Here is a 26,533-nt window from a genome sequence, read left to right as displayed (position 1 = left end):
TTATATATTTACGTCAATACAGATGAACTGTCAGCAACCACGGGAAATAACTGGTGTCAAATTAATAAGCATCCGCATAATACACACGATAGCACAGTGCGGCATAGGATTTTCGCCAGTTGGCAAAGATGGCGGCGCCCGCATTGAACGAAGAAATACAATATGTTACTTACTACAATTTCCGTCCTACCATTCTGCACGGATATATCGGACCGTTTGTCGGTCTGTATCTCGTCTGGCTCTACTGCTGGACCGTTGTGTACGGGCTCGAGGAGTATTTCGAGGCCGGTTTGATCGCACTGGCCTGTATTGGAGTGGTCCAAGTTCTGGTGTCGCTGTTTTGTTTATGGTCCGTGCACGTGCGCTGTGTTCTCACGTGCTCCAGAGTAAGTGGCTCTAATTAACAATTAACATTCTGATAGCTGACATTTGTTTTTTTAATGTGTGGATTAGTATGTTAACATACAAATAAAATGAACAAGTGCTTCAGTATGAAACAGCAGCCTGGTCAGCTCTTATATCGTTGAAGTACCTGTTATCGAACAGCACCTATTATCGAACGTTTTATTTTGGTGCTGTATGCTGAAGCACAAAATTGCACATGACGTCACATCACGGAGTGTATATTGATAGGAGATGAATCGAGTATTTGACCCATACTGTAGTAAATTCAATCTTATGCAAAAACTATTCATCCGATTTTATTGGTTTATACGTTATCTTGTTGCTTATTAATTCCTCTTTCAAAAAAATAAAACTTTTAGTATATTCCCGTTGTTATTAATGGATTTATAGCGAGTTTAACACAAGAAATACACATTTTATGTTTTACCACCGCGCGTTTTAACGTGTTGTGGCTATCGATCTTTTACAATTAGCGTACAGCAAAGCGCCGAGGTTATACATTTTGATGTACCCACTCACGTCTTTTGTTAAATTATAGTTTCATTTCTGGGCCGATTTTGACAAACTATATATCATTAGAAAGCTTACGTCACGTAGTAAACAGATATATAAATATATATTAAGTTTTTCTTCTGATTTCGACAGCCTGGCGAGTTATAACTTTAACTTTTGCAAATATCATACCGTTTTGGAGTTTTAGAATCTAGATTTACGGTTGACATCTTCGTACTTAATACCAATTTGTAGCTTTATATTTGGAGTTCAGTTTTAAAAATTACATCTTGCTTAGGAGAATAGAATTCTGTATACGATAGGAAAAAAAATTGTTTAAAAACGAAAATAATTAAGGAATGAAGGCGGAAGAAAGAAGCGCGCGTTCCTAAGGCACTGAACTGATGCTACGGTCTTGGCTTTTGTTTAGAAACCGGCCATTGAATTTCCTTTGCCATATTATTATATTTTTTATGGAATATATTGTAGTATTTTGTTCACAAAACATATCAATAAAGCTTATTATAAATGAATCTAAATAAATTAACGATTTCAGCTCTTGTTTATAACACAGAAAGGGTGTTAAATTTATTATGAAACAGCTTATATAGCAGACCCTATCGATATTATTCGGCTTTGCATGCATACTTGAAATAAAATGGGTGTCAAAAACATTCATCGTTTGCTGTTTATTATCAACGAGGTAATTATGTATAATTATATGAAATGTTATTTACCTTAAATTATCAATTTATTAAAGATTCTTGAAAATCACGGTCGCTGTTATGCGGGTCATTTCGTATTTTGACATCAGGGCATCATGTCCAACTTTTCAAAATCAGATTTTTTTTCACTGGGACGATGACGGCTTAGTTTTAGACAGGCAGACAGATAGTTTATTCAGACTTATACGTCTTCAACTCAAATATATAAATTATTTTTAGATGAATTGTTAGGTGATTACACATATAGCAGTGATGATTCTGAGAATGTTTTCATGTTTCTTATCCGTGTAATCTAGAGTCCGTGGTTTGAGCATTTTATCGCGGTGTTCAATAAAAGATATCTTAATAATCTTGTTTATTGATAGATCTGTGGTTTTGTTGCCTCTGTGTTCAGCACAAATCAATTATCTCCTTATGATCAGATACTGTGCCGATCAATACAAAATAACACTATGGTGTCATACGCCACAGCAGGGACCTATACTTGTATATTGGTCCCTTACCACAGGTGGCAATGTCTGGTCAGTTTACACTTTTTATGATACTCCATGTCTTCTCATGGTATTAGTGGTCATTTCTTGGAGTAATGTAACGACAAATACTCAATTTTGCGTATATAAGATATGTAGCGTATTGAAAACATTTATAGTCAGCTGCCCATACAGATTGCCATAAACTAAATACTGTATAGATGTCAGCCAGCTTAATCATAATAATTATAAGTGCTTAATACCTATACATGTACATTTTAAACATTTAAAAAATCTAATACTTAACATCTAACGTATTAAGCGGGTACCGGTAAAAAACTCCGTCATTTCGTAGTCCTATAAAGAGTGTATGGTAGTGTACGGAACAACATGATTAAAAACAGCATTCTCATTTGACCACAACGGGGTTAAATAATCTTTCCGAAAAATACAAATAATACAGAGTTATAATTTAGAATTCTATATATTTATAACTCTGATAACTTAAAAAGATATTTCAATATACATGCATAGACAGTTGACCGCGATTTTCAAGAATCTTTAAATAATTTTAATTAATTGATAATTTATGTTTAATAACCTTTCATATAATTTAACATAATTACCTTTTTGATAATAAACAACAAACGATGAATGTTTTGACACCCATTATATTTGAAGTATGCAAAGCCGAAAAATATCAAGAGGGTCCGCTATATATGCTGTTTCATCATAAAATTAACACCCTTTCTGTGTTATAATCAAGAGCTGAAATCGTTAATTTATTAAGCTTCATTAATACTTAGCTTTTTTAATATGTCTCTAGAACAAAATATTTCAATATATTCCATAAAAAATATAATAATCATGGCAAAGGAAATTCAATGGCCGGTATCTAAACAAAAGCATAATCGCCAAGACCTTAGCATCAGTTCGGTTCGTTAGGACCGCGCGCTACTTTCTTCCGCCTTCATTCCTTACTTGCTTTCATTTTTAAACCATTTTTTTTCTATCATATACAAAATTCTATTCTCCTAGGCAAGATGTTATTTTTAAAACTGAACTCCAAATATAAACGCTACAAATCGGTATAAAGTACGAACATGTCAACCGTAAATCTAGATTCTAAAACTCCAAAACGGTATGATATTTGCAAAAGTTCAAGTTATAACCGAAATTAGAAGAAAAACTTAATTTATATTTATATATCTGAAAACTACGTTACGTAAGCTTTCTAATGATATATAATTTGTCAAAATCGGCCTAGAAATGAAACTATAATTTAACAAAATACGTGAGTGGGTACATCAAATGTATAACCTTTGCGCTTCGGTAAAAGATTGATAGTTACGACACGGTCACGTGACTTAGACACAACAAGATATTTGGCGTAACGGTCCCGTTTCTTATCTGTGTTATCTAGAGTCCGTGGTCACATCTATAAACAAATGGTCGCACATGAAGCCCATGACTACTTGCCTACTTAGCTTGAAACAAATGCGCCGAAAACAGGTTAAAGGAATGCATTTATTGTTATTTACAAGTTTTTATGTGTTTTTGCTATAACTTTTTGAATGCATTTATCAAAACGTGCATTTACACACCAATAAGCATATTTCTGTTTGCAATTTTGATTGCAGCAGACCCAGATTTTTTTGCCGAATCCGGGTCAGGTGATAGTCATGTGACTTTGTATATACTGGAGTAGTATATATGAACTGTCCGGTATTAGGTCATGTTATCATTGGCCGCCTGTTTTGTCTGATAGAGGTGACAATAACCAGGGAATTATTTTTATGAATTCTTGAATGATATTTGCTGGAAAACTTAAAATATTAGTTATTAAATGATTGAACGGTTAATCATTTGTTTGTTAAACAAAATGTTTTTGTTATTTAAAGTGTTTCAATTTTAACATAATTTAACGTAATTTCTTAGGTGTTTGATAACTGGTTCGTCCACCATAGTAAACAGGGACCTATACAAACAGGTAAAGGTCCCTGTAGTAAAGCATCATGCTAGTTTTTTTGGGGTCAAGGTTCAAGTCATGCACTGGACGCTCTCTTTGTCTCCCAAGCCAACTTTAGTGTCCAGATTCACAGGACAGCTCACAGGCGCTCGATGGCAATGACTCAATGACCGACTATCCGCTGCGACTTTTTGAAAAATGCAGCTGCAGCCGTGATTTTTATAAATCTGTTTATTATAATGCAAACACATACTAAATCAATAAAAATCTTCCGAAAAAAAACGTCTTCTTAAAAAAAAAAATAGTTTGACAATATATAAAGATATTGACAAGGTAAATCACTAGCCATTTTCTCAAGCAACGGAAGTACGTCATTACCCATTATAAAATGCTGTCAGCCTGCTCGCTTATTGAAATGCGCGCGCAGGCTGGGAAACTCGCCCTTTCTCTTAGTCTTTGTTTAAAGTATCATAATGTTAACAAAAAGTGTTCTGGTGTTGTTTAAAAGGAAAATCTACATGCATTATTTTTTAAGATACATAATATTGTTAAATACTGTACTTGGAATTTGTGGGATAGTAGAACTCTAGAGGCCATGTTTATTGCTCAATCTTCATGAAACTTGGTTAGAATATTTGTCTTAATGATATCTTGGATGATGTCTAAAAGGAGCAACTTTGGGCCTTTTAAGCCATATTGTTTTCAGGCCTTGAAGAATCCACTCGACCGCTCGCATATATGCGAGTGAAGTTGACGGTCGAGCGAGTAAAGTTTGTTAAATACTCGACCGACTGGGCGAGTGCTGTTTTTCAAGTTGAGAAATATAAATTCAGTTCCAGAACTCCTGCCACATCGATACAAATTCAAACAATTTTTTGAATGAACAAAAAATACATTTAGTACAAAAAGAAACTGCACTTTCGTTTTGACAATGAAAATGACGTCACGGGCACAGTGAAAAAAATTCTTATAATCGGCTGCGCTCTTTTCGAAGGTGTCAGTGCTCTTAGCTAATCTATTAAAATTGAAAAAAAAACAGTAAAATATATTGGTCATTCCGTGAAGAATAAAATTTCATTTTAATGTAAATATCAATAAAAAAATAATACATAACTGGTCAATTATAATACTTCTTATATTTTATTAAAAATAAACAGAAAAATAATTAATAATAAACAGAATAATTTGTGATCAGAAGCCTTAACCAAAATTTACCATATTGTAACCCTTTGTCAATCAAGCGTGTCTTTCAGTAAAAGTTTGTCTGAAATATTAAAACTCAGCATGGAAAAGGGTTCTTTTTTAAAAATATCTGCAAGGTGGTGGAGACAGGGAACAGAAAGAAAGATCATCAAAACGAGAAGCGGAAAATATTGAGAAAATGAAACATGTGCAAAAAGCAAATAAAATCCATCCGATAATGTAGTTAATTTGTTTGCAGTTTAGTGTCACTATGTTATGTAGGTTAAAAGGTATGGTTGATCATAACTATAAATATAGATATATTTTTGTAAATGCAGGACCAGTAGATTAAAGTGAAAGGCGAGTGGATTGTCAGACCTACTCGCCCTGCAGGGCGAGTGGCTCTGGAAAAATTCTTCAAGGCCCAGGGATGGAAACTAACGTTTTACAATTGGTTTCCCACACGGGCAACCATCTTTAGTATTTTGGTTGCCCAACTAAAGACTAATGAGCCCAGTACAATGTATATGTAGGGTCGTGTGTATATAAGAATTTCTTTTAATAAAATAAAAGATAAGTAAACAACAACATTGCTTAATTTACTTTTTGTGTATTATGTCCTAATATAAGTCTGAGTTAAATCATTTCATTGGCTTTGATAAATGAATTTTATTAAACTAATTATTAACTCACAGACGTCAATTTCATTAAATGTTTAAATGCACATTGTTTCAAGCTTAAAAAGCAAGTTGCCCAGCCGGACTACTTACTTTTGAATTTGAGTTGCCCAGGCCAAAATGTACTGGCCCCGGGCTCACGGGCAACCACTAATTTCCATCCCTGCAGGCCTGGTTTTAACCATATTGTAATGTTGTTTTCTCAATTCTTCAAGGCCTGGTTTTAACCATATTGTAATGTTGTTTTCTCAATTCTTCAAGGCCTGGTTTTAACCATATTGTAATTTTGTTTTCTCAATTCTTCAAGGCCTGGTTTTAACCATATTGTAATGTTGTTTTAACCATATTGTAATGTTGTTTTAACCATATTGTAATGTTGTTTTAACCATATTGTAATGTTGTTTTAACCATATTGTAATGTTGTTTTAACCATATTGTAATGTTGTTTTAACCATATTGTGATGTTGTTTTAACCATATTGTAATGTTGTTTTAACCATATTGTAATGTTGTTTTAACCATATTGTAATGTTGTTTTAACCATATTGTAATGTTGTTTTAACCATATTGTGATGTTGTTTTAACCATATTGTAATGTTGTTCTAACCATATTGTAATGTTGTTTTAACCATATTGTGATGTTGTTTTAACCATATTGTAATGTTGTTTTAACCATATTGTAATGTTGTTTTAACCAAATTGTGATGTTGTTTTCTCAACCTGTAGGTTCTGAGTCCTGAGAAAGCCACGTGGGTGAAGGTGGTCCCGACTCCCAACAACGGCTTTACAGAACTTGTGAAGCTGCATAGAACTCAGGTACAGGCTGATACAAATAGAAATAAAGTTTCACAGGGTTTTATAGCCAATTGTATAAATATGGATAACTTTAGCCAATCCAATAGATAACCTTTTTCGGATAAAGAAAAACAAAGTAAAATACTAAATCATCAACTGTAATTACTCTTATGTTTTCGGACACTTAATTTTTTTTTTTTTTTTTCGTGTCCGAAAACTTAGATACGAAAAATATTCACAAAATACAGGTGTCCGAAAACTTAGAGTAAAAATTTTAAGTGTCCGAAAATAGCGTATCATTGACTACAGGTAATAGCACGCTCTTGTAAAATACCATGCCGTATAGTATAAATTACAGTTATATATGTTTGCACTGCATTTTAAATAATTTTAAATGCTTAATTTATTTGACAGAAAGTTACTACAATGTTGTACTTTAACCAACGAGTTCAAAGATGAGCATGTGATGTACCGATACTCGCTAGTATGAACCTGTAATTAAGGCAACAAAAAAGCAATGAATTCTTTGTTTGTTCATTTCCGATAGTTGTTGTCTAACACCTTTTATTGTTCGTAAAACTTGCAATAGGGTGTATCACACTTAATTATGTGTCACAGTTATTTAACTGAGAAGGGGTAGTACCATTGTGGTAGATAATTGAATTGTTAATTGGCACTACCCCTGGCCATAAGGCTTATGCTATCGGGCGCAACCATTGTTTAATACCGGTTTACAAGGTTATTTACCCAATAACGCAAATGTAATGGTCCGTTGCCCTCAGGCATGCACCTGCCATGTTTTATGATGTTAATCTGGTTGTAAAACCCCATGTGTCATTAGATATCGAAAACAGGACCGAAATTTGGTAAAATAGCGCTATAAAATATACTGTCCGAAAACTATGAGACATTAATTATGGACGAAAACTTGTGTGTCCAAAAATTAAGAGTCACAAAAATATTTATTTTTGCTAAAAAAAGGGGTGTCCGAAAACATAGAGTAATTACGGTATTGCTTATGTTCACATGAAAGATTGGTGTATTTTAAACTCCAAATTGTCATGTAGATTAATCTTGCCAATCCTACAACTTAAATTCTTATTCACACAAAAAGTTATTTGTATAGTATTTACACTTAAAAGAAGACATGGATATTAGCTGCACTCGGGTAAAACCAGGCTGAATGCATGTGCGCAAAGTTTCATCCCAGATTAGCCTGGGCAGTCAGATTAGGCAAAACAGGGACAACAATTTTGCTTTAACTGGATTTTCCCTGATTTGCTTTTAACGAAAATACCATAAAAGCGAAAAGTGTATTGCTTGATCAGCTTGTGGACTGTACAGGCTATTCTGGAACGACACTTTATGCACATGCATTAAGCCTAATTTTACCATGGCAATACTCGTATGAATCTGAGACTCTCTGTTTTATGGCGAAGAGAAATAGCTTAGTTTTGGTGTTCTACCCAGGAAACTGACTCAAAACTGTTTCAAGAGTATTTGGCCTTTCATGGATGAAGCTTTAATTGATTTAATAATATTTAAGGTTTAAAATAATGTGTAACTCTTTGTTTTCAGGAAAATGGCGTTGAGGAGTTGTGGTTCAACTTCCAGAAGACCAAGTATAGCTATGACAGGGAGGAGAAGAGGCAGTTTGTGGCACTGACATTTCCAGTGTCCCACTCCGTACACCACTACCTCGAGTGGAAGGGACTGCAGGAGGAGGAGGACATCAGGCACGCTGAAAACACATTTGGGAAAAACCTGTGAGTAGGCACTGAGATTGGGAAAAAAACTGTGAGTAGGAACTGAGATTGGGAAAACCTGTGAGTAATCACTGAGATTGGGAAAACCTGTGAGTAAGCACTGAGATTGGGAAAACCTGTGAGTAAGCACTGAGATTGGGAAAACCTGTGAGTAGGCTCTGAGATTGGGAAAAACATGTGAGTAAGCACTGAGATTGGGAAAACCTGTGAGTAAGCACTGAGATTGGGAAAAACATGTGAGTAGTCACTGAGATTGGGAAAAACCTATGAGTAAGCACTGAGATTGGGAAAAACATGTGAGTAGTCACTGAGATTGGGAAAACATGTGAGTAGTCACTGAGATTGGGAAAAACCTGTGAGTAATCACTGAGATTGGGAAAAACCTGTGAGTAGTCACTGAGATTGGGAAAAACATGTGAGTAGTCACTGAGATTGGGAAAACCTGCGAGTAAGCACTGAGATTGGGAAAACCTGTGAGTAGTCACTGAGATTGGGAAAACCTGTGAGTAGTCACTGATGTTTCAGTAGACTTCTTTGGGGGAAACCTGGGAGTAGCAGGTGTGTTATTTCTCCATCTTTCAGCTGCTTTCCTCACTTTCAATGTCAAAATAATTTTACATATGATTATGAACTTTAATAGATCTATACAACTGAATAGTTTAGTTGAACTAGGTACGGGGTGTAGGGCATAGAAGTTTCATTAGTTGGTTCTTAAATCACAACACTGGAGTAAGAAATGTGTTTTGTGAAAAGCCTGTGAGTAAGTCACTGAGATTTGGGAAAAGACCTGTGAGTAGTCACTGAGATTTTGGAAAAAACAGTGTGTAGTCACTGGGATTTAGGGAAAAACCTGTGAGTAGGGAATGAGATTTGGGAAAGCTTGTGAGTAGTCACTGAGACGTGGGAACAAATCTTTGAGTAGCCACTGAGATTTGGGAAAAAACCTGTGAGTAGTCACTGAGATTTTGGAAAAAAACAGTGTGTAGTCACTGGGATTTTGGGAAAAACCTGTGAGTAGTCACTGAGATTTGGGAAAAAACTAGTGTGATGTCACTGGGATTTGGGAAATAACCTGTGAGTAGGGACTAAGATTTGGGGAAAAAAAGTGATTAGTTACTAAGATTAAAGCGGGTATATACGATTTTGTCAAATATTTATGAATTTACATAAACTGTGTAAAAAACTTATTATATATATATTTCATTACAAATTCAAATAAAAGTTAAGAAGAACATGTGTCAAAAAATGCGAAATAAGCCAGATATTTAATTCTGAAATTGAAAACGGCTGTACAGCCGAATTCGCCAGCATGTATACCATACATGTACGATGTGCATCTAAACTTACGAGGGGTGTTCCAGAAGTTAGTGGATTTTCGCTATAACTTTCATTTGGTAACATAAATGGACAAACAAATAGCATGTAAGAATATTTCGTCCTTTCCAAATCTACTCTCCAAATATCATGGAAATACATAAAACAATAAATATATATCAGAGATTTAAACATGTGCACAATGCGCACACCGACGCACGTGTAACGTTTCTGTTCAACGTCAATGACGTTATGAAGTTAACAACTGTCAAATCTTTTCCACATAATCACCTCCAACGCGAATGCACTTTATGTGTCAAAAGTGTCTCTATACCAGTCAGCGTCAAAAGACGACACGATTCGCTTTGCTGCAACTGTAAGTTCCTGTTTACTTGCAAAGCGAATACCGCACAACTGTGATTTAACTTCCGGGAAGACGCGGAAGTCCATAGGGGCCAAATCAGGGCTGTAAGGAGGACTTAGGCGCTGTAACGTGAAATTTGCCGTAAATTATGTTTATCAACGACATTTAAACCAAATTTAAATTCGCGTAACGCTCATACTTATAATAAAATACACGCGTGCGCCGCATGTCGTTACTGAGGTCTCTATAGCAACGCGTTTCAAACGCGCTTTATGGAATTCATGCATTTTTAGCCTATATATTAAGTCCGTGATAATTGGTTTGTAAAATATGTAAATTTCATTGACTTTTACCAGCAAACTAATAAGTTATAGCGAAAATCCACAAACTTCTGGAACACCCCTCGTAGTTTAACGGTTTATAATACAAAGACGAATGCTTCGGTTATTGTAGGAAAATATGTACATCAATATCGGCTCGGGGCGCTAATTTGCCTTTGCTGCATTTTATGAAATTCGGCTTTAATGTATAATTTTTCTTGCCTATTTTGTGTTATTGTAACATATTTTATCAATATATTACAATTAAACACATATAAAAAATCGTATATATCCGCTTTAAGAAACAAAACTGTGAGCAGTCACTGAGATTTGGGAAAAAAACATGCTAAGAGTAGTCACAGAGATTTGGGGAAAAAAACCTGTGAGAAGTCACTGAGATTTGGTGAAAGATTGGGGGTATATTGTTTTTGGCCTGTCTGTCATTGTTTGTGTGTGTGTGTCCCAAAACTTTAACCAAAACTTTAACCTTCTTCATAACTTTTTCAATATTGAACGTAGCAACTTGATATTTGGCATGCATGTGTATCTCATAGAGCTGCACATTTTGAGTGGTAAAAGGTCAAGGTCAAGGTCATCCTTAAAGGTCAAAGGTAAAAAAAAATAATTCAAAAACTTTAACCAAAACTTTAACCTTCTTCATAACTTTTGCAATATAGAACGTAGTAACTTGATATTTGGCATGCATGTGTATCTGATGGAGCTGCTTATTTTGAGTGGTGAAAGGTCATCCTTCAAGGTCAAAGGTCAAAAAAAAAATTCAAAGCGGCGCATTAGGGGGCATTGTGTTTCTGACAAACACATCTCTTGTTTTTTTATTGCATTGCATTGTTGTATCAAAGTCTCTGTATTGCTTGCCTTTTTCTTCCATCTGTTTTTAGCTTATAAATTTCCTCTGTGACTGAAAACCCTCCCTGTACATTTCAGGCTGGAAATGGACATCCCAAGGTTTGCCGAGCTGTTCCAGGAGCGCGCCACTGCGCCGTTCTTTGTGTTCCAGGTGTTCTGCGTAGGCTTGTGGTGTCTAGACGAGTACTGGTACTACAGCGTGTTCACTCTGTTCATGCTAATAGCCTTCGAGGCCACGCTGGTACAACAGCAGCTGAGGAACATGGCTGAGATACGCAAGATGGGAAACAAGCCCTATATGATCAATGTGAGCATATGGAAATACAGAATCATAGATAAAGTATATGTGAATGTGCCACATCTGATCAAACTGTTACTTAATAATGTACAGAACCATAGATATATGTGAATGTGCCACATCTGATCAAACTTGTACTTTATAATGTTGGTATATAGAAAATGTGTACCATAATTACTCTAAAGTTTTTGGACGCTCTAAATTTTAGGACACCCCCTTTATTTAACCCAAATAATTATTTTTAGTGACTCGGACATTCAGGTTTTTGTCCATAATTAATAACTCTAAATTTTCAGGCAATATATATTATAGCACTATTTTGCCAGATTTCTGTCCTGTTTTGGCTTATCTGCTGTCACTTCGATCATGCCATTTTATGACAGGATTAAACCTTTCTAAGTGGTAAACGGTTAAATATGTATCTAAGTGGTAAACGGTTAAATACGTATCTAAGTGGTAAAGGGTTAAATACATATCTAAGTGGTAAAGGGTTAAATACGTATCTAAGTGGTAAAGGGTTAAATACATATCTAAGTGGTAAAGGGTTAAATACGTATTCAAGTGGTAAAGGGTTCAATACCTATCTTAGTGGTAAATCAGCACATGTGGAATTGTTGAGATGCAGCTTTTTCCAAGAAGTTATTTATTACTGCCTGTTGACCCTTTCCTTAAAAAACAAATAAGTAAATATGGCTATATGCAAATAGCATAAAACTAGAACAGCCTGCGAGTAACTTGCAGTCCATTCAGGTTTTATGCATTTTGCTGGTTATCAGTATCTAAGAGCTGAAAATAAAGCCATTAAAACTTAAATCTGCTGTGAAAGGTCTTTAAATATCTATGGGACTACAAAAGCATCAAAAAGCATGTCTAAGCAGTAAAGAGTTAATGTTGACTTGTTGCTTATTTACAAGTGGGACCTTGGTCTAGTGGTGGGATGTGGGTCTAGGAATAGGAAGGTCCCTAGTTCAAATCCCGCTCAGACCACGATATTTTCCTAAGCAAAAAAATAATCCCAAGCTTGCACCTCTCCACCAGGAGTATAAATGGGTACCTGTGAGGGTAAAAAGCCAATGTGCATTGGCTGCATCCTTCGCCGAATGTAAACGGACAATGTATCCCAGTCATTGTCAAAGTCAATTGAAGATTAGTCTAGTATCATAATCAGACTATTAAAACATGCATTTACCATTTACTTCAGGTGTACAGGAACAGGAAGTGGCGTATGCAGCTGACAACAGACCTAGTGCCAGGGGATATAGTCTCTATAGGTGAGTAGGGCAGAGAACTGTAAGTGGGTACAATTTAAACCTTAAGTTGTACTAATAGTGTAAAGTAAATAGTTTGTTATTTAACAGTTAAAACATATTGTGGAACAAGTATAAACAGCATATATATGTGTTCATTACTTCTTGTACCTATGCAGTGTTTTTTTATGGCAATTTTGGGGCCGATATTCGGCCCCATTCCCCTCAAAAAAGAGTATATATTTTCCCCCAATTTTGTAGAAAAAATTCCCTCCTTTTTTTATAGAAAGGACTGCCTAATGATAAAAATATCTCAAATTTATTTCATAAACAACTAACAAGGTATATTACTATAATTAATATGATTTTTTATTATTTTAAAGAGTTAAATTAAATGAGTTTTTCCCAAATGAGCGGACTTTTCCCATGAATTGCATTTTTTCCCAAAAATGGCCAGAAAAAGGCTTGATGTGTTTATATTGTGTCAATATTTGTTGATAAAACATTCCAATTTGGTCCATTTTATTGATAAAAGATGCTCAAATTTGCCATTTTATCGATTAAATAAATCCCAATTAGACTCAAATTGGCTAGGAAAACTGAGACGGCTGAACTGTCTGAAACTAATGTTGAAAAAATCATTGATACATATTTAATAAAAAGGACAGAGACATTCAGCTGTGAATATTACATTCATACATACATGTGTATTCATGTAATAAATATCATTACATATAAAAGAGTGAATTTTTAATTTTCCCCTTTTCCTAAAAACGACGCGTTTTTCCCCTTTGGACGGGCCCGGCCACCATTCCCCTATAGGTGAAAAGAAAACACTTATATGTTAACTTGTACACTGATGAGCTTTGCTGTGGGAAAACTGGGCTTAATCCATTTGCGTAAAGTGTCATCCCTTGTTATCCTGTGCAGTCTGCACAGGATAACCTGGGACAATACTTGCTGCAGACACTGGATTTTTGTTAAGGAAATACTTCCTTTAAATAAAAAGTTTTATAATAGCTGACTGCACAGGCTAATCTGGGACAACATGTTATTCGCATGCATTTAGTCTAGTTTTCCCAGAATTAAGTTATATAGAGAAATATGTTTAAAACTGTTCTTTGTTCACTACTTCTTGTACCAATGTAAAGTAGTGTACTGATAATTAGATTACAATATTCTCCTCCTGTATGCAGAATACATGTGCATATAGGTCGCTTCAATGACGACCATCCTGTAGCATGTGACCTGCTGTTGCTAAGGGGACCATGTCATGTATCTATCATATAGGTCGTTCCCATGATGACCATCTGGTACCATGTGACCTGCTATTACTAAGGGGACCATGTATAGTGGATGAGGCCATGTTGACAGGGGAGTCAGTACCTGTGATGAAGGTGAGAACACAGTCCATACTCAACATGCCATTCCCTGACTTAGTAATACTAGTATTTCACCTAAAAAAAACCTTCAGAGATTGAATATTAACAGGCAGTGTTCTGTATTCCCCTGGTTGGGTGGAATATAGAAGTCGCACCATCCCTCCCTCTGTCCTGCACCTTTCATATAGTTTTAGAAATATTTTTCTTATATGCTTTCTGAAATTTTCCTGGTCTTTGGTTTTTGAGTTTCAGATCAAGTTTGAGTTTTGTTCTTGTCCACTGATTTTATTTTAACAACGTTTAAATACATTTTACACTAGAGCCAGTGTTTGTTGTTTCCAGGAGCCCGTTGAGAGTCTGGAGGGGGACCACGTCCTAGACGTGGAATCAGACGGCAAGCTGCACATCCTGTATGGGGGGACCAAGGTGGTACAGCATACCCCACCCAGCAAGACAACTGCAGCCATGAAGGGTGCGTACTGCAGAGGGCACCTGGGTCATGTTGGGAGCTTTACTTGTAGCACTATTTTCATACCGTACTGCAGAGGGCACCTGGGTCATGTTGGGAGCTTTACTTGTAGCACTATTTTCATACCGTACTGCAGAGGGCACCTGGGTTATGTTGGGGGCTTTACTTGTAGCACTATTTTCATACCGTACTGCAGAGGGCACCTGGGTCATGTTGGGGGCTTTACTTGTAGCACTATTTTCATACCGTACTGCAGAGGGCACCTGGGTCATGTTGAGAGCTTTACTTGTAGCACTATTTTCATACCGTACTGCAAAAGGATTGGCACCTGAGTCGCATTGAGAGCATTGCTTGTAGCACTACATTAAATTTAGTGTTTTATTTTCAAATATAGACTTTTATGGTCATGTGCATTTGTTGATTTCATATTTCGGATGAAAAAAGAGAGAAATTTGCATCAGTCATTTTCCAATGTGTCTGTGTTATACTTCCAAGTTTATACTTATTAAATACACTTTTGGAATAATATATATAAATTACTGATTTTATACCTATAATTTAGATGTTGTTTTTCATTAATCAAAGTTATTTGAGTGTTTGTTTAATATAGGCCATGTGGCTTTTTTATGTAGGGATAGAACTTTGTATACAATGCTAAAACAAAATAAGTCTGGCTCTAGGAAAAATGCACGATGATTGTGTGTTAAAGGTCATCCTAGATGGCACGATGATTGTGTGTTAAAGGTCATTCTAGATTGGCCTGCGCAGTCTTCACAGGCTAATCAGCCACAACACTTTCTTGAATGGTTTTTTTCGTTCAAAGGAGGTCTCTTCTTAGTGACAATCCTTTTAAGCCTGAAAGTGTCCACCCTGATATATGAGATGACACAAGCCTGAAAGTGTCCACCCTGATATATGAGATGACACAAGCCTGAAAGTGTCCACCCTGATATATGAGATGACACAAGCCTGAAAGTGTCCACCCTGATATAAGAGATGACACAAGCCTGAAAGTGTCCACCCTGATATATGAGATGACACAAGCCTGAAAGTGTCCACCCTGATATATGAGATGACACAAGCCTGAAAGTGTCCACCCTGATATATGAGATGACACAAGCCTGAAAATGTCCACCCTGATATATGAGATGACACAAGCCTGAAAATGTCCACCCTGATATATGAGATGACACAAGCATTTTAAGCCTGAAAGTGTCCACCCTGATATATGAGATGACACAAGCCTGAAAGTGTCCACCCTGATATATGAGATGACACAAGCCTGAAAGTGTCCACCCTGATATATGAGATGACACAAGCATTTTAAGCCTGAAAGTGTCCACCCTGATATATGAGATGACACAATCCTTTTAAGCCTGAAAGTGTCCACCCTGATATATGAGATGACACAAGCCTGAAAGTGTCCACCCTGATATACGAGATGACACAAGCCTGAAAGTGTCCACCCTGATATACGAGATGACACAAGCCTGAAAGTGTCCACCCTGATATATGAGATGACACAAGCCTGAAAGTGTCCACCCTGATATACGAGATGACACAATCCTTTTAAACCTGAAAGTGTCCACCCTGATATATGAGATGACACAAGCATTCTTCCTAGTGACAATCCTTTTAAGCCTGAAAGTGTCCACCCTGATATATGAGATGACACAATCCTTTTAAGCCTGAAAGTGTCCACCCTGATATATGAGATGACACAATCCTTTTAAGCCTGAAAGTGTCCACCCTGATATATGAGATGACACAATCCTTTTAAACCTGAAAGTGTCCACCCTGATATATGAGATGACACAAGCATTCTTCCTAGTGACAATCCTTTTAAGCCTGAAAGTGTCCACCCTGATATATGAGATGACACAAGCCTGAAAGTGTCCATCCTGATATACGAGATGACACAAGCATTCTTCTTAGTGACAATCCTTTTAAGCCTGAAAGTGTCCACCCTGATATATGAGATGACACAAGCCTGAAAGTGTCCATCCTGATATATGAGATGACACAATCCTTTTAAACCTGAAAGTGTCCACCCTGATATATGAGATGACACAATCCTTTTAAACCTGAAAGTGTCCACCCTGATATATGAGATGACACAAGCATTCTTCCTAGTGACAATCCTTTTAAGCCTGAAAGTGTCCACCCTGATATATGAGATGACACAAGCCTGAAAGTGTCCATCCTGATATACGAGATGACACAAGCATTCTTCTTAGTGACAATCCTTTTAAGCCTGAAAGTGTCCACCCTGATATATGAGATGACACAAGCCTGAAAGTGTCCATCCTGATATACGAGATGACACAAGCATTCTTCTTAGTGACAATCCTTTTAAGCCTGAAAGTGTCCACCCTGATATACGAGATGACACAAGCCTGAAAGTGTCCACCCTGATATATGAGATGACACAAGCCTGAAAGTGTCCATCCTGATATACGAGATGACACAAGCATTCTTCTTAGTGACAATCCTTTTAAGCCTGAAAGTGTCCACCCTGATATACGAGATGACACAAGCCTGAAAGTGTCCACCCTGATATATGAGATGACACAAGCCTGAAAGTGTCCACCCTGATATATGAGATGACACAATCCTGAAAGTGTCCACCCTGATATATGAGATGACACAAGCCTGAAAGTGTCCACCCTGATATATGAGATGACACAAGCCTGAAAGTGTCCACCCTGATATATGAGATGACACAAGCCTGAAAGTGTCCACCCTGATATATGAGATGACACAAGCCTGAAAGTGTCCACCCTGATATACGAGATGACACAAGCATTCTTCTTAGTGACAATCCTTTTAAGCCTGAAAGTGTCCACCCTTATATACGAGATGACACAAGCATTCTTCTTAGTGACAATCCTTTTAAGTCTGAAAGTGTCCACCCTTATATACGAGATGACACAAGCATTCTTCTTAGTGACAATCCTTTTAAGTCTGAAAGTGTCCACCCTGATATACGAGATGACACAAGCATTCTTCTTAGTGACAATCCTTTTAAGCCTGAAAGTGTCCACCCTTATATACGAGATGACACAAGCATTCTTCTTAGTGACAATCCTTTTAAGCTGAAAATGTCCACCCTTATATACGAGATGACACAAGCATTCTTCTTAGTGACAATCCTTTTAAGTCTGAAAGTGTCCACCCTTATATACGAGATGACACAAGCATTCTTCTTAGTGACAATCCTTTTAAGTCTGAAAGTGTCCACCCTGATATACGAGATGACACAAGCATTCTTCTTAGTGACAATCCTTTTAAGCCTGAAAGTGTCCACCCTGATATACGAGATGACACAATCCTTTTTAGCCTGAAAGTGTCCACCCTTATATACGAGATGACACAAGCATTCTTCTTAGTGACAATCCTTTTTAGCCTGAAAGTGTCCACCCTGATATACGAGATGACACAAGAATTTTTCTTAGTGACAATCCTTTTAAGCCTGAAAGTGTCCACCCTGATATACGAGATGACACAAGCATTCTTCTTAGTGACAATCCTTTTAAGCCTGAAAGTGTCTACCCTGATATACGAGATGACACAAGCATTTTTCTCCGTTTTCCTAGAGTGAGGCTAAAATGCACATATGAATTGACTGCTTCTTCCAGCTACTGACAACGGCTGCATCGCTTACGTCCTCCGTCACAGTTTCAACACAAATCAAGGGAAGCTACTCCGTACAATCCTGTTTGGTGTCAAGCGTGTCACAGCTAACAATGTGGAGACGTTCTTCTTCATACTCTTCCTGCTCATCTTCGCAATTATCGCAGCTGGATATGTTTGGATCAAGGGTAAGCAATGTTTTACGGAAGTAAAGGGGAATAATCCCAGAGTAACTGGAGTAATAATGGGGATAAATCTGGAGTCACAAAGGGGATAATTCTTGTTTAACTAGGGGAATAATTCTGGATTCACAAAGGGGGATAATTCTTGTTTCACCTTGGGTGGTCATGTTGGATTCACCAAGAGGGATAATTACAGATTCACCAAGGGAGATAAATTCTGATTCTCATTTGGGGATTATCGACATGAACAGCTGACAATCCATAATCGCAAACTTGTCGGGCAACATTCACTTATTTTCCTGCATACAACATTCAAACTTTTTAATTTTATTTATCCTCCTATATGGTATTTGCTTCATGTGGAGGGACATTTATTTCATAATAGATAAGGAAAACAATAAAATTTTGAGATTTCCTTGGAAAATTATAAATTAATTGATCAAATGTTTTGTTTCCACGGTTACAGACACTGAGGCTCTTCCAAGCATGTCTATCTATCTGTCTATAAACGCAAACTTGTCAAGCAAAGTCTGTTTTTCGGCACACAACATTCAAACTTTAGTTTTTAGTTTTTTCGTATGTTTAAGTGGTTAATCTTATGCATCATTTTTCAACTTCAAATTTCTGTAACATGATTGTTTTATCGTCCTAAATGGTGCAGCATTTGTGTCAGACGCAGGGAAATGTACTTGATAAGTAATTGGTAATTGTTAAGTCAAATAATATAATTTGGCCATCTCCGTGGTAAATTTATCAATTTATTGATGAAATGTTTTGTTTCCATGGTTACAGGTACTGAGGATCCAGACAGGAACAGATACAAACTCTTCCTGGAGTGCACCCTCATCCTGACATCAGTTGTCCCCCCTGAATTACCCATAGAGTTGTCCCTAGCTGTCAACACGAGTTTACTGGCACTCACAAAACTATGTAAGTATAAAGTTGTCCCCTCTGAGTTACCCATAGAGTTGTCCCTAGCTGTCAATACGAGTTTACTGGCACTCACAAAACTATGTAAGTATAAAGTTGTCTCCCCTGAATTACCCATAGAGTTGTCTCTAGCTGTCAACACGAGTTTACTGGCACTCACAAAACTATGTAAGTATAAAGTTGTCTCCCCTGAGTTACCCATAGAGTTTTCCCTTGCTGTTGACACGAGTTTACTGGCACTGACAAAACTATGTAAGTATAAAGTTGTCCCCCCTGAGTTACCCATAGAGTTGTCCCTAGCTGTCAATACGAGTTTACTGGAACTCACAAAACTATGTAAGTATAAAGTTGTCCCCCCTGAGTTGCCCATAGAGTTTTCCCTTGCTGTCAACACGAGTTTACTGGCACTCACAAAACTATGTAAGTATAAAGTTGTCCCCCCTAAGTTACCCATTGAGTTGTCCCTAGCTTTCAACACGAGTTTACTGCCACTCACAAAACTATGTAAGTATAAAGTTGTCCCCCCTGAGTTGCCCATAGAGTTTTCCCTTGCTGTCAACACGAGTTTACTGCCACTCACAAAACTATGTAAGTATAAAGTTGTCCCCCCTGAGTTGCCCATAGAGTTGTCCCTTGCTGTCAACATGAGTTTACTGGCACTCACAAAACTATGTAAGTATAAAGTTGTCTCCCCTGAATTACCCATAGAGTTGTCCCTTGCTGTCAACACGAGTTTACTGGCACTCACAAAACTATGTAAGTATAAAGTTGTCCCCCCTTAGTTGCCCATAGAGTTTTCCCTTGCTGTCAACACGAGTTTACTGGCACTCACAAAACTATGTAAGTATAAAGTTGTCCCCCCTGAATTACCCATAGAGTTGTCCCTAGCTGTCAACACGAGTTTACTGGCACTCACAAAACTATGTAAGTATAAAGTTGTCCCCCCTGAATTACCCATAGAGTTGTCCCTAGCTGTCAACACGAGTTTACTGGCACTCACAAAACTATGTAAGTATAAAGCAGGGATCATATTTTCCCGCAACATCAATCGGTCTGGATTTGAATGGGAAAAAATTATCCGAAAATTTACATCCGATATCATGACAAATTACTTTTAAATATATACCATTGATTTTGCCATTCATGATGGTGGAATAATAAATGTACAAGTTAAAATCCCTCAGGCATTTTTTTAAATGGAACATAAGAGTTTTCTCAATTGGTTTTATCATTTGCTATTTCAATGTTCTTATTGTAGTCAATATTATTAATCTGTGTAAGTCTATACCGATGTTTTAAATCGTTGTCGACTCGATAATAGCTTACAAACATGCACTGAACCAAACAAATGTATTAACGTAGGTTTGCAACTGAAATAACAAAAGCAAATAGTTTAGAAATAATTCGTGTGCGTAATAGTTTGTTTTTTCGAATAACCCACAGCCCATAGTTAAGATGCTAGAATGATTAAATCGCACAAGTGATTTGAAACCACACATCTAAACTTCTGGTTGTGGGTTATTCAACAACAAACCATAAAGTACACGAATTATTTCAATTCTAACATGATTTTTAATAAAGATTTATACAGTTTATATTATTGTCTGCTGTACTATTTTATGTTAAGTTTCGCCCATAAAAATAACTTTTGGCTGTTCTGTTGATCAGATCTGCGACTTTCATTCATTTATAGCCGGATAATTACGCTAGTTCAAAATGTATCGGCATGTTTGTTTAGTTACAGCGCGTGCTTTCAGTGTATAAGGTCCACCTACAATTATTGCAGAATATCCCATTTTCTTCTTTGTTTATATGAAAGTTTACTGTATCATGCATGAAATGCACAATTTCCACGAGGATAACATCGGGGTTTTCATCTCCAAAGTAACTGTCAACGATTTTATCGTGGACGAGTACACATTACGGACCGATTAGTGTGCTAGGTATAAGCCAGTGAAATTATTGATTGATATTGACACAGGGTTATTCCCCGGGGTTATTCGCGCATGAACAATACACAACCGCGCGAATCTTCGCTGCTTGGGGTCATACTCTGATACTAGTCGGCTGACGGCAATAAACTGGTCCTGACCGGCTTAGCGACTGCAGCGAATGGTTTATCACACCTAATCGCGATAAGAATGTAATGAGGGTGTGTTAGCATGTGCACTGTGTAATTGATTATATGACATGGGAATTTTAGCAAACAGAATCGGACCAACTGGGTTTTCAATCGGTCTTTCGTGACACCAATCAGTCCAGGACCGACGAAACCAAAAAATATATGATCCCTGGTATAAAATTGTCCCGCCTGAGTAACCCATAGAGTTGTCTCTAGCTGTTAAAAGAGTTCACTGGCCCAGAAAAAACTATGTAAGTATAAAGTTGTCCCCCCCCCCCCCCACTTCCTTCAAGTTTGTTAACACATTCACTGATTACACAACTGCATTGAACTTTTGGATATATGCAGACACGACAAAAGATTACGACAAAATTCAAAAAGCTATTGGCGATATGCTATATTGCCAGACTTACTATCTGGTAATCTTTGCTCGCAAAGATTAAATTCCTCTTGCAGTTTTCATAACAATATTATTTTGTGGTCACTTGTACCGGATAGTTCCTGACATAATTCAGTGATTTTTTATGCCCCTGGTAGGGTGTCATATAGCATTTGAACTGTTTGTCAGTCGGTCTGTCCATCGGTCCTTCCTAAAACTTTAACATTGCCCATAACTTTTGCAATATTGAAGATAGCAACTTGATATTTGGCATGCATGCGTATCTCATGGAGCTGCACATTTTGAGTGGTGAAAAGTCAAGATCATCCTTCAAGGTCAAAGGTAAAAAATGAATAAATTTAAAAAATCAAAGCGGCGCTGTAGGGGGCATTGTGTTTCTGACAAACACATCTCTTGTTTCTTTCTTTATAAGTGCATGTACTCGTAAAGGTACTTTACGATTGCTGAAAGATAAATTATCAAAAGAAAGGAAAATTTACTAAATTTTCTTCCAAAAGTGCATTATCTGCAAGGGAACAAATAAAATTAACACTGATACTGAACATTTCAAGAAAGTTAATAAATATTTGAATTGAATTTGAATTTATACCAAGCAATTTAAAATACCAATAATTCCAAATCTGAAGATTTTACAACGCAAATTTTTCCAATTTCAGGGTTTTTTGCGCTTAGTTTTTCCAATTAATTTGGCAGTGGTACTTTCTAATAGGGCAAACCAAAATCACTAATTTCAGATCATTTTTCGTAACTGCCCTCAATGTCTTTCAAGACAACATCTGTAAATTCCAAGAATGATTCCTGAAGTGAACAGAGCATCTGGAGTTGTCCCAGAACGACACAAGACTGTAATTTGGCATATATGATTTTACAAATAGTGCATACATCATTATTCCGAGATGGTGGACAATAGAGACAAAGTAAAATTCTTTGCAAAAATGGCAAGTAGCGATGGACATAATATTTTTATGGATTCATGAAAAGCATGTGTTCTTCAACAATAGAGAATAACGTTTAAGATACAAACAACACATTGTACATGAGAAATCAGTCTAATCACCTAATCTGTTTTAACAAGATTAGGGTTGGAAACAGGAAAAAGACATGCATAGTTTAATTTATATATAAGTTTATGTGTGTATAATTATATTCATTTGCATATTCTGCTTTATTATGTTTGTCACTCAGTACAGTTTACTGTATACGCATATAATGAACATGAAATTTATTGAAAGGTAAATATTTAAATATTTTAATTTAACTCGGTTAAATACATCAATGACACAACAATAACAATACAGTATGTATGCATGTTGATACTTGTTATTATTATTTAATATTTTCCCCCAATATTTTTTTCCCCAAACTAAATCAAATGTGCTTAAATTTAAGTCTTTTTTCCCCTTGTTTGTCCTTAGTTGAATCAACCACATGTTAAAATGCACTTTGTGAATTTACTTTGCCAAGCCCATTTTCCTTTCTGGGTGAACATTAATAATTATGGCAGGTGAAATTTAAAGCTGGCTGGTACATTTTTTTCTTTGTAATATAAGACATTGAGGCTTGTAAATTGTTACGGTTTATATATGGGCCATGCTCTATGAAAAGGGGTTATAATGCATGTGTGTAAAGTGTCGTACCAGCATTGCCTGTGCAGTTTGCACAGGCTAATAAGGGATGACACTTTCAGCGTTTATTGTATTTTTCATATAAAGAAAGTCTCTTAGCAAAAATCCAGTTTAGGTGTTAAGTGTAGTCCGCACAGGCTAATATGGGCTGACACTTAACCCACATGCATTAGAACCCATTTTTTCAGAGCACAGCTCTTGTGTTTTTATTACAGACGTTTACTGCACAGAGCCGTTCCGTATACCGTTTGCGGGGAAGATCGACATCTGCTGCTTTGACAAGACGGGCACACTTACAGCGGACAACCTGGTGGTGGAGGGAGTCACTGGGCTTAAGTAAGTGACAGCAGACAACCTTTGTTTTTCCCATGAATGTAGCTGACAAGGCTGTATAGAGGTATTATTTTGTGACAGTTTGTAGACCCACTGCCAGTTTCCATGTTTGCCAATTTCCTGTTTCCATGGTATCTCACTTCCTGTTTTCATGGTAAACGCATCATGTTTTTATGGTAATCCACTGCCTGTTTCCATGGTAACCCACTCCATGTTTCTATGATAACCCACTCCCTGTTTCCATGATAATCCACTCCCTGTTACCATGGTAACCCAATGCCTGTTTCCATGGTAAGTCACTCCCTTTTTCTATGGTAAAACCTCTGCCTGTTTTCATAGTAACTCACTCCCTGTTTTCATGGCAACCTTCTGCCTTTTTTCATGGAACCCACTGCCTGTTTCCATGGTAACCCACTCCCAATTTCCATGGTAACCCACTGCCTGTTTTCATGGTAACCCACTGCCTGTTTCCATGGTAACCCACAGCCTGTTTTCATGGTAAACCACTCCCTGTTTCCATGGTAAACCACTCCATGTTTCCATGGTCAACCACTCCCTATTCCCATGGTAACCCACTGCCTGTTTCCATGGTAACCCACTCCCTGTTTCCATGGTAACCCACTCCCTGTTTCCAACGTGACCTGCTTCATATTTCCAGAGGTAGCGAGGTCCAGAGTGCACTGGATTGCCCTGTGGAGACGATCCACGTGCTGGCCACCTGCCATGCCCTGGTACAGCTGGATGAGGAGCTGGTAGGCGACCCACTGGAGAAGGCTACACTACACGCTGTAGAGTTCTCACTCACTAAAGGTGGGCTTAAAGAAGAAATTATGTTGTTCAGATTTAGCCTTGCTGTGGGAAATAAGTCTTAATGCAACATGCACAGGCTAATTAGGGACAATACTTACATTTGATTTATGTTTAGAAGATAAATCTTTTAAATGAAAAATTTCATTAAAGCAGAAAGTTTTGTCTCTTGTTAGCCTGTGCATAAGGTCATTCTGTCTGTCACAAAATTTTGGAATTGGTGTCAGCGGATATCAATGCAACCAATTTTCTTGTTGCATTTGGTTGGGATGTATACAACTTCGTCTTGATATTGTGCCATGTGTAGTCTAAGATTACTTATTCAAAGATAAGAAACTGTTATATAATATATTAGAGAAGAATAGAGTTAATGCATTTGCGTTAAGTATCATCACATATTTGACCATTTTGTTTGTACAGGCTGATCAGGGACGACACTTTCCTCCTTAACTCGATTTTGGCCAAGAAGAAATTTCCTTTTAATTAAAAATACCATAAAAGCAAAAAATTGTTGACCCAGTCTGCAAAGGGTAATCTGGGACAACACTTAACGCAAATGCATTAAGCCCCGTTTACCAAGAGTGTTGCTCAGTTTTATGCCCCCGGTAGAGTGGCATATAGCAGTTGAACTGTCCGTCATTCAGGCAGTCAGTCCGTCCGAACACTTTAATGGCCATAACTTTTTCAATATTGAAGAGAGCAGCTTGATATTTGGCATGCATGTGTATCTCATGGAGCTGAACATTTTGAGTGGTGAAAGGTGAAGGTGAAGGTCATCCTTCAAGGTCAAATGTCAAATATATGACGTCTGTCTGTCTGAAAACTTTAACATTGGCCATAACGTTTTCAATATTTTAGATAGCAACTTGATATTTGGCATGCATGTGCATCTCATGGAGCTGAACATTTTGAGTGGTGAAAGGTGAAGGTGAAGGTCATCCTTCAAGGTCAAATGTCAAATATATGGCGTCTGACCGTCTGAAAACTTTAACATTGGCCATAACTTTTTCAATATTGAAGATAGCAACTTGATATTTGGCATGCATGTGCATCTCATGGAGCTGCACATTTTGAGTGGTGAGTTGAAGGTCAAGGTCATTCTTTAAGGTCAAAGGTCAAATTTTGCAATATTGAAGATAGCAACTCAATATTTGGCATGCATGCATATCTCATGGAGCTCCACATTTTGAGTGGTGAAAGGTCAAGGTCATCCTTCAAGGTAAAAGGTAAAATATATGGCTTCAAAGCGGCGCAGTAGGTTGCATTGTGTTTCTTTAACACAGCTCTTGTTGTTTTAATTTTTCAGGATCAAATATATGGCTTCAAAGCGGCGCAGTAGGGGGCATTGTGTTTCATTAACACAGCTCTTGTTGTTTTAATTTTTCAGGAGAGACGGTGGTCTCTCAGCGTAAGAAGATGCACGGTCTGAAGATCTTCCATCGGTTCCACTTTGCCAGCGCCCTCAAGCGTATGTCTGTCATTGCCGGCCACACCCCTCCAGGCTCCATGGAAACAGAGTACATCGCGACAGTTAAAGGGGCACCAGAAACCATCAAGACCATGGTAAGCAGGATTCCCCCTGGCTCTAAATTTCCTTTAGCCAAATTTACCTTTAAATGTAGAATGTTTTTTGTTGCATGGGAGCTATATGAACAAAAAGTTGTAGCCAACTCAAATTTTCCGAAATTTCTTAAGCCTTTATGTTTTAATTTGATCTGTTGGTTCATGTGGGAAATGGTAGAATAAACTCTGGTTTTTGC

General features: G+C 37.1%; 1 protein-coding gene across 2 annotated transcripts in view; it reads left to right on the top strand.

The window, feature by feature from the left end:
• The first annotated feature begins 111 nt into the window (after positions 1-111).
• Positions 112-26,533, top strand: part of LOC127837545 (endoplasmic reticulum transmembrane helix translocase-like) — a 154,968-nt gene continuing 128,546 nt past the window's right edge. For both annotated transcript variants that reach the window (XM_052364729.1, XM_052364728.1), the window contains exons 1-12: positions 112-386; positions 6,646-6,735; positions 8,293-8,480; positions 11,424-11,652; positions 12,845-12,914; positions 14,181-14,287; positions 14,615-14,744; positions 18,380-18,562; positions 19,349-19,486; positions 23,849-23,969; positions 24,625-24,776; positions 26,161-26,336. In XM_052364729.1, coding sequence (XP_052220689.1) covers positions 129-386; positions 6,646-6,735; positions 8,293-8,480; positions 11,424-11,652; positions 12,845-12,914; positions 14,181-14,287; positions 14,615-14,744; positions 18,380-18,562; positions 19,349-19,486; positions 23,849-23,969; positions 24,625-24,776; positions 26,161-26,336 — 1,842 coding nt within the window. In that variant the 5' untranslated portion in view covers positions 112-128. The remainder of the gene's footprint in view (positions 387-6,645; positions 6,736-8,292; positions 8,481-11,423; positions 11,653-12,844; positions 12,915-14,180; positions 14,288-14,614; positions 14,745-18,379; positions 18,563-19,348; positions 19,487-23,848; positions 23,970-24,624; positions 24,777-26,160; positions 26,337-26,533) is intronic.

The sequence above is a fragment of the Dreissena polymorpha genome, chromosome 7 (assembly GCF_020536995.1).
Source record: "Dreissena polymorpha isolate Duluth1 chromosome 7, UMN_Dpol_1.0, whole genome shotgun sequence".
Lineage (NCBI taxonomy): Eukaryota > Metazoa > Mollusca > Bivalvia > Myida > Dreissenidae > Dreissena > Dreissena polymorpha.
This window is presented reverse-complemented; position numbering and strand designations above follow the sequence as displayed.